The 9,233-nt window shown below is 31.7% G+C and overlaps 1 protein-coding gene across 1 annotated transcript; it reads left to right on the top strand.

Moving 5' to 3' along the window:
- Positions 1 to 4,894: 4,894 nt before the first annotated feature.
- On the top strand, positions 4,895 to 8,881 carry LOC119604082. The gene is made up of 3 exons (XM_037956516.1): positions 4,895 to 5,216; positions 5,282 to 5,552; positions 5,615 to 8,881. Exons 1-3 carry the CDS (start codon positions 5,034 to 5,036, stop codon positions 7,072 to 7,074), a joined length of 1,914 nt encoding a protein of 637 aa, XP_037812444.1. The 5' UTR covers positions 4,895 to 5,033; the 3' UTR covers positions 7,075 to 8,881.
- The last annotated feature ends 352 nt before the right edge of the window (positions 8,882 to 9,233 follow it).

Genomic DNA, 9,233 nt, shown 5'->3' with positions numbered 1-9,233 from the left:
TCGGCTTGTAATAGAGATATTGTAATCTACTCTAGTTTCTTTATCTACCGATCTTCAACATATTGATCACTGACAGATTTTTGTTTAAAGTAAGATCGAACAAACGGTTCAATAAGAGATCAATCATTTATAAAAATTTTTGGGAATCAGTTTGTTTTCATAGGCTCAAATAAAAAGTTTTATTTAATCAATTTTGAACTATTCTTCAAAAAATCTTTGTGATCACATCGTTAGTCATCAAATACTGTAAATATTTGCCATGATCACTACTTGGTTGTTGTCCTAACTAACTATTAAGGCAATTTCTTTATCTACCGATCTTCAACATTGCTTTTCTGCACACAATAACATTGATCACTGACAGATTTTTTTATATATTAAGGTCGAACAAACGGTTCACTAAGAGATCGACCATTTTATACAAATATTTGGAAAACTCTTTAAGTTTTTTTTATCAGGATCGAATAAAAAAGTTTTATATAATCAATTTGGATCAATTCTTCAATAAATCTTTTTGTTCACATCGTTTGTCATCAAATACTGTAACTATTTGCCATGATCAACACCTGGTTGTTGTCCTAACTAACCATTAAGGCAATTTCTTTATATACCGATCTTCAACATTTCTTTTCTGCATAAAGGAATGTTGATCACTGCCAGTATTTTGTCCAATTTCTTTATCTAACGATCTTCAACATTGCTTTTCTGCATAAAGGAATGTTAAGCAAATAAAAGCGAACATTTTCCACTAAGATATCGTTCAGTTTTGTTTTTTAGGTTCTGAAACTGTGAGCAAATCGGAGTTATAATTAATAAGTTTTAAAGAATTCTTTGTAAATCTCTTTGATCACATCGTTTGTCATCAAATACTGTAAATATTTGTCATGATCACCTTCTGGTTGTTGTCTTAGGTTCAGCAAATCAGCTTCTATAAAAACACTCTGAACTTCATGAAAAATTCAAGAAAAACTCGTCTTATAATTTAGATATTATGAATTGTTGCCATTTCTTTATCTACCGATCTTCAACATTGCTTTTCTGCACACAATAACATTGATCACTGACAGATTTTTGTCTAAATTAAAGTCAATGAAATGAAAGCAAAAATATTTCTTTAAAAATCGACCGTTTTTCATAACTGTAATGGAAATGATCTTCTGAATAAGTGATCAAATCGGATTACAAAGTTTCATTAAGTAAACTTTGATCAATTCTGATCTTCATTTCTGTAAAATTGCAAACTTTTCTAAAAAAAACTTTACAAAACTAAAATTATCCCAAAAATCTGTTTGAAAATTATGCAGACAAGAGTGAAGATCACTAAAAGATCCTTATGAAAAATTTTTAATAAACCAAGTGATCGTAAATAAAAGTACTCACTCAACTTCTTAGTAGCCTATTCCCATCACTGCAGTTTACAATAACTTTCCTTAATACCCACACTTTTATGAAACTAAATGTCAATATGCCAATAAGTTTTTTTCTCTCTCTCTCCCAATCACTTTGATTGATCTGCATTTGATGGCCTGCGTAAAGATGAAACACGACAGCATGTTGTGAGATAAAAAAATGCAAGTAAAAGAATTTATGATCGAACATCAATTTGTAATAATTATGGCACACCTTAAATGTTGTGGTTTTAAAGAGAAATGCGTCTAGAAACAAAAAATAAAGTGATAGCTTTAGTTATGACAGCAGTGACAGTGTCTGAGACACATGGTGATGGAGACCTGAGAATTCTACAAACATATAGCACTAAACTAAACAATTTATGACAAATTATTATCGATCAACATTAAGTAACTATTTATATGAAAAAAAAGTATTAAAACAATTTCTAACAACATTATCATCTTCATTATTATTACTATTGAACTTCATTGAACAATTTAACGACAACAGCATAATTGTGCAACAGACAAGTGATGTCGTGATGTGTTGCCTATCAACGTTTGAATGACAATAGTTTGTATGTAATTTATAAAATGGTAATAGATATTTTTCTATATAGTGAAAATAACAACGATTAATTTTTTGTTGGATGGGAAGGAGGGTTTGTGCCTTCATTCGTTTGTCAAAACATGTAAATTGAAAAATTGTTTAATAGTGCAGGCGTTGAGATGTATACAAGTACTTTATAGATAAATACTAAGTATGGAAATAGTATTCAAGTGAAAAAAGTATAAAACATTTTGTGCTGAGTCAGCATTAAGTGCAAATGATCGATGATCTTAGATCAACTGTCAGTTAAAAATGCATACAACTCTCAGTGAAGTATGCAGGCATAAAATTAAATGTACTAAAAACAATTCGTAGTAAATTTTAAAATGCCTATAGGGCCAGGTAGTGTAGTGTTTGGTGATAGTGTTGCTATAGTATTTGTTTCCCTACTAATTGATTTAGTGATCTTGTCCATGCTTGGGATTTCTGAATGAATTAACTCATTCATTTATTTAATTATTTGATTTACAAAGAAATCAATTTTCATTGAGGAATCTTTGACCTTATGGTACTCGAATTTCAGACGAAATTGTAACAATCGATCTCTATTTTTATAAAGTTTTCGATCGCTTTCGAATGCTGTAAATTTAAATGCTTTAGTGGCGATATTACGGTATTCGAAACTGATCGTAATATCATCGATTTTATATAAAGATTTCGATCGCTTTCCAATGCTTTACTTTTCTACTAGATCAAAAGATCGTGGATCGATCTTCATAGAATTGAATTTGGTTTGAAAATTTTAATCGTCATTGGTAGATATCGGCTAACATTTATATAATTTCAATGAAGATTTCGCTCGATTAAACCCCTGATTGTTAGAGCCTGCGAAAATTTCGATCTTGAATTTGATTGATCAGTGCCTTGATCAATCTTCATAGACTATACTTTTGTGAGAAAATTTTAATAATCATAGGAAGATATTGATCAAACTTAATATAACTTAAATGAACATTGTGATCGATATTGAATGTCCCATTTTATTCTCTGATCATAAGAGCCTAGGTCGATCTTCATAGAATAAACTTTAGTGGCAACAATTTTAATAATTATAGAATGATATGAACCAACCTTAATAGAACTTAATGGAAATTTTGATTGTTATTAAGTTCTGTAATTGGCTCTCTGATCGCAAGAGTGTAGATCGTTTTTTGTAGACTAGTTTTTGCTGGCTAAATGGTCAAAATCATGTAAAGATATTGGCCAACCTCAATAGTATATAAATGGAGATAGCGATCAATATCGAATTCCCCTAAATTGCTCCTTAATTGTAAGAGCTTCCATCGATCTTCATAGACTAGACTTTACCGGGAAAATTTTGACCAAAACAATATTATGATTTTCATTTAAATTAAAATTTTCCCAAATCATCATAAGAGACTGGATCGATCATTAGAATTTTTTGTAGAATTGAAATGGACAATTCGATCTAGAATTCGTAATTTGCTTCCTGATCGTAAGATATCAATTTTTATAGACTATTCTGAAGATATTGGCCAACCTGAATAGAATATAAATGAAGATTGAGATCGATATCAAATGGAGATTGTGATCGATATCAAATCCCGTAATTTCTTCCTGTTCATAAGAGCAATATAATTAAAATGAAGATTTCGATCTCGAATTTGTAATTTTCTCACTGATCGTAAGAGTCTAGACCGAATTTTAAAGATCAGTCTTTGGCAGGACAATAAACAATTAAGGACAACATCAATAGATCTTTATAGACTTTACGAGTCTAGATCGATTTTTATAGACTATTCTGAAGATATTGGCCAACCTGAATAGAATATAAATGGAAATTGAGATCAATATCAAATGGGGATTGAAATCGAAATCAAATCCCATAATTTACTCCTGTTCATAAAAGCCTGAGAAGGTATCTTTTAAAAGCAATATAATTAAAATGAAGATTTCGATCTCGATTTTGAAATTTGCTCACTCGTAAGAGTCTAGATCGAAGTTTATAGATTAGTCTTTGATGGGAGAATGATCATAAGGACAACATCAATAGATCTTTATAGACTCTACCTTAAGAAGAAACTTTAAGAAAAATATCGGCCAAAATCTATATAATTTAACTAGAAATTGCGATCGTTATTGAACTTCGTAATTTGCTCCCTAAGAGTAATAGCGTAAACTGATCTTAATAGGCTAATTGATGATACAATTCTAGTAATCAGGCAGTTTGAAGACATCTTGTATAATTAGAATTCTCTGCAAGGTAGGGTGTTTACAAAGTTGTTTATAATATCCAATTGTCTGCAACTTATAGATTTCAAGAGCAGCGCCAGTAAAATGCTTCAAAGACGGCGTAAATGTATGCTGATTTAAAAATAATCACAAATGAAATGAAAAATAATCCGCATTTCCTATTCTGGCTAAAATAAAATAAAATTATTTTGTGTTGTTAAATAGTGAAGTCTCCAGAAAGAATTATGGGCCTTAATGTAATAATGTCTATAGGCATGTAAAACACGAAAAAAAAAACACAGTGAGCATTTATTGCAGTTGCATTTAAAGTGCATGCGGAGTTGCAAGACTGAAATAAGTTGTAATAACAAAAAAACCATTGTAAATATCACGTCTCTATAATGTTGGGGTGTTCTTTTTAGATCCCATCCATAGGCACTTGCTAACAGAGCCATACAAAACAAATATCACACACAAACACACACACACAAAAAGAACAAGTAAATGAAATGATGATGATCACTTGATCACACTCAATGTTCAACACTAAACCAATGAATAGCTGACTAACGAAGTTTGAAATTTGTTTAATTTTTCATTACATTTTATTATTATTATTGCCACTACATGACGAGATGAGACCATTAAGATCGAAAATAAACTAACAATGGAATTTTTATTTTTATTTCTTTACTTGCAGGCCAAAAACTAATGTGAACACAACAGTAGCAGTCTCAGTAGTACTAGTGTTATTAGTTGCAACAATTGAAGCGTAACGTTAAGAATAGCAACGGGTCCCGACAGACAAACAGACAAATCTATTAAATAGTATAACAACAATGACTACAAAAGAATTAACTATGGAGAAATCAGTTCTAACAGATAAAAATAATACTGCTGTATATCAACAGACCACAAAACCAAAAAAGAAACGGAGAGATAAAAGTGATTTGGGTCCAGATTTTGTGGCACCCGATGGCGGTTGGGGTTGGGTGGTATGTTTAGCCGCCGGTTTCAGTAATGTAAGTATATAGTTATATGCTTATATAAGATCAATTAATATTAATAATTTCCTTATTATTTACAGTTCTCCTTATTTCCCGCCCTGCAACAATATGGTCTCATTTATCGAGATCGCATGAAAAATTTGGGTTTTGATGCCAAACAAACCACCACTATAGTTAATGTTGTGATGGCCATTTCCTCTTTAACGGGCTTGGTAAATGGTGCCATGTTTAGAAGGTTTACTTTTAGACAAGTGGCTTTAGTGGGCAGTCTTTTGGGTTTTGTGGGTATTTTCCTGTCAGCATTTTGTGTACAATTTTGGCAATATGTGGTGTGTTTTTCCAGTATTTATGGTGAGTCCAAATCCACTTAAAGAAATTTCTTTTTTTACTAATTTTTCCCCCTCCTTTTGCAGGCATAGGTTTGGGTCTGTGCATGGCAGCTAGTGCTTTGGCCGTAAATACCTATTTCAAAAATAGCCGTCGTAAGGCTACTGGTTTCTCTTGGACTATAACCGGTTTGGGTCCCATTATATTCCCTTACTTTTCCACCGTTTTAATGTACAACTATGGTGCCCAAGGCTCCATTTTGGTTTACTCTGCCATAGCTCTTAATGCTTTCCTGTGTGCCTTAACTTATCAGCCTGTTTTACGTCATGTAAAAAAACCTGAAAAAGAAAAGTTGGCCGAAACTAATGGCAATACCTTACCCAATACCGCTAATGCCAATGACAAAGAACAAGCCGAGTTTGAGTGCAAATATTGCCAGTATCAACGCAAGGGAAAACGTAGCATTTTCTCTTCACAATATCTCTTCAATGAAGATGATCCTGAAAGACCTGGCTATGAAATTACTGAACCGGCCACACCCATGTTGGCTAGAGCTAATGATGGTTGGTATGGCTCTAAAATGTCTTTGGCCTCGGAAAAAGTGCCTCGCTATAGACCCTCAAAAGTATTAAAACGCCAATTGTCCAGACGTGATGGTGGCGAGGCGGGACATGAGGAAACTCCAGAAGAGGCTTCTTTATATAAACCCAATTATTTCAATCGTGAAAGAGAAGATGAAGATCGTTATGCTAGTAAAACGAGCATCTATTCTAAACCCGGTTTTGATGAATTCCGCTGTACTTGTGCCGAGGAAAAGGCTTTACTGCAGAAACTAACCGAGGAAGAGAAAAAGCTGGAGGCAGCCAAACTACAAGCGGCCATAGAAGAAGATGAACGCATAAAAAGTAAAATGACTATAGGTCAAAAAATAGTGAAATTTTTCGATTTAGATTTATTAAAAGATTTCACCTTTGTCAATCTGGCCATGGGCATGACTATAATGATGTTTGGTGAAATGAATTTTTCGGTCTTGACACCCTTTATCTTAAACAGTTTTGGTTATTCAGATGGTCAGATATCTCTGGCCATGTCTCTGTTGGGAGGCATGGATATAACCGTACGTTTTTTGGCTCCTTTTGCTTTGGAAAAAGTAAAATTGGATAATCGTGTTTTATTTGCCTTTGGCATTATAGCCATTTCTATAGGTCGTGTTATAGTAACCATAACCGATTCCTATAATGTAGTTATGGCGGTATTTGTTTTGATCGGTTTCGGTAAAGGTTTTCGTACGATTTTCTCACCTTTAATTATACCCAGTTATGTGCCATTAAATCGTTTACCAGCCGCCTCCGGTTTACAGCTGATATTTAATTCAATATTTTCTTTTGCCTTTGGTCCCATTTTGGGCATAATCACCGATGTCTATAGTTATAGAGTAACTATACATTTTATTAATGGTCTTACTAGTATGGCTCTATTGTTTTGGCTGAGTGAGTCTATGATTCGTAAATGGTTAAAGAAAAGATCCCAGGGAGCTCAAGTTTAATTCAAGGCGCATAAAGAGTTTAGTGTTAAACCTCAAATAAAGCTTTAAAAGCTGTTACTTACAAAAATAGAAAACCTGTCTACTTAAATGTGCTACAAAATTATATTAAGAAGAAATATATATTTAGACCCTAGAGTCTTCCTTTATTTATTGTAATATATATACATATATATAAAATAAGATTTAGAGAATTCAGTTAAAAGGCAATTGTGGTTAAATGTTGTTTTACATATAAATTAAGTGCAATATTTAAAACAAATCTTTTAACCTTTCTATACCCGCTTGGGTTCTGTGGGCCCGAATTTTAACCAATTAATTTTTTGAATTAGTTTTTATAAGTTAATTTATATAGTTTTCATTAAACTTTGTATAGTATAGCTAGTGCAATAGTCTTACTCTTTTTGCCATGGGTATAGAAAGGTTAAGAAAAACTATTTGATTTGAACGGAACACTCCCACTTTTCGTAGTGGATACAAAAAACCTAAAGGCCTTTTACGTTACAATTTATCAAGGGTTTATAAGATATATTTATACCCTACATCACTTTAGTGGGGAGGGTATATTGGGTTTGTGCTGATATTTGTAATGCACAATAATATTGGTCCTATACCCACCTTTAAGTATACCAATCGGCTTATAATCATTTTCCGAGCCGATTTAGCTATGTCCGTCCGTCTTGTAATTAAACTACAGGTCGCATTTTTGAAGATAATTCAATGAAATTTGGTACATGCTATTCTATTGTCTCAGTGACGAAGCCCATTGAAAATGGTTATGATCGGTCCATTATTTCACCTAACCCCCATACAACTGAACCCCCGTAAAGGGCTTGTAAAGGTCTTGTAATCAAAGTACAGGTCGCAATTTTGAAGATAATTCAATGAAATTGATTGCACATGATCTTCTATTGTACTAGAGACGAATCCTATTGAAAATGGGTAACATCGGTCCAACATTTGACCTAGGCCCCATACAACTGAATCCCCCCGATTAGGGCTTTTAAGTTCATAATTATGTTCAATATACTCGTATCTCGACAAAAAGCTGCAAAACCAAGTTCTAGTACTACCCTTCATAACCCTAATGAATTTTTTGACCCTAGCCCCTATACAAAGCCCTCTTCAAAATATGACTGAGACAAGATACAATTCAACTTAAATGATTTATTATGAACACTATATCAAAAAATTTTTTAACTAATGTAGGGTATTATATGGCCGGCTTCGCCCGACTATAACTTCTTACTTGTTTTATTTAAATTTAATCTATTAATCTTTGATAAATTGTTATGAATAAGAATGGGTTAAGTCCCATTTGGCTTAATATTAGACTCCGTGCGGGTTCGTAGTGGAAAATACCGTGACAACTTTTATAACAAATATTTTTACTTATTAAAGCTCTCACTTAAGCAAAGTTCAATTATTAAGTTACTCAGAAATTTCAATAAACTGCAGTTAACACATTTTGCCTTTTAACTATATTTGTATTAAAAATTTTTAAATACGTGCAGTTTAACTAATATTACTAAATATGAGACTTACTTAAATAGCTAGTTAGTACTAAAAATAACAACAACAAATTGTATAATAAAATTTTAAATATATTTTTATAAATAAATGCTTTTTAGAGCAATATATTTTTATATTTATATAGCATATTATTTAATAATAATAAACAAAAAAACTACAAAAAAATTTCTATAGTTTATAAGTTTGTTAAATTTAAGATAAAATTATACACCGACATGAATATATTTTGTAAAAAAAAAAACAAATTATTTTAATGAATAAAACAAAAATAAAAAAATTTAATACAAAAAAACCCTATTGTTACATGGAATTTTTTTTTTAATTAAATTTCCCTTACAGACTAGAACCACTCAGTCCAGTCTCAACAAGTGGTTGTGTTATTTACAATGACATGCTAGAACATGCGCAGCTTTAATAACAGTTCTCAGGGAGTTGATATTTAGTAAAGATATCTCTAATGAAAAGAGTGTAAATTCTAAGGGATAAAAATTACACTCTTTTTATTTGAGACATTTTCTTTTTTTTCGTTTTTAATAAAATTTCTATAGTTGTCAACTATAGGTATTACAACAATAATACTAAACAATTATATTTTTATAGTATTATTAATGAAACAAAACACAGAGAAA

This window comes from Lucilia sericata, unplaced genomic scaffold (genome assembly GCF_015586225.1).
Source record: "Lucilia sericata isolate MDLA Ls3-8-SP2 unplaced genomic scaffold, ASM1558622v1 Contig000360F_arrow, whole genome shotgun sequence".
In the NCBI taxonomy this organism is placed as follows: Eukaryota; Metazoa; Arthropoda; class Insecta; order Diptera; family Calliphoridae; genus Lucilia; species Lucilia sericata.
The sequence above is the reverse complement of the archived record's forward strand: the minus strand, read 5'-3'. Positions and strand labels throughout refer to the sequence as shown.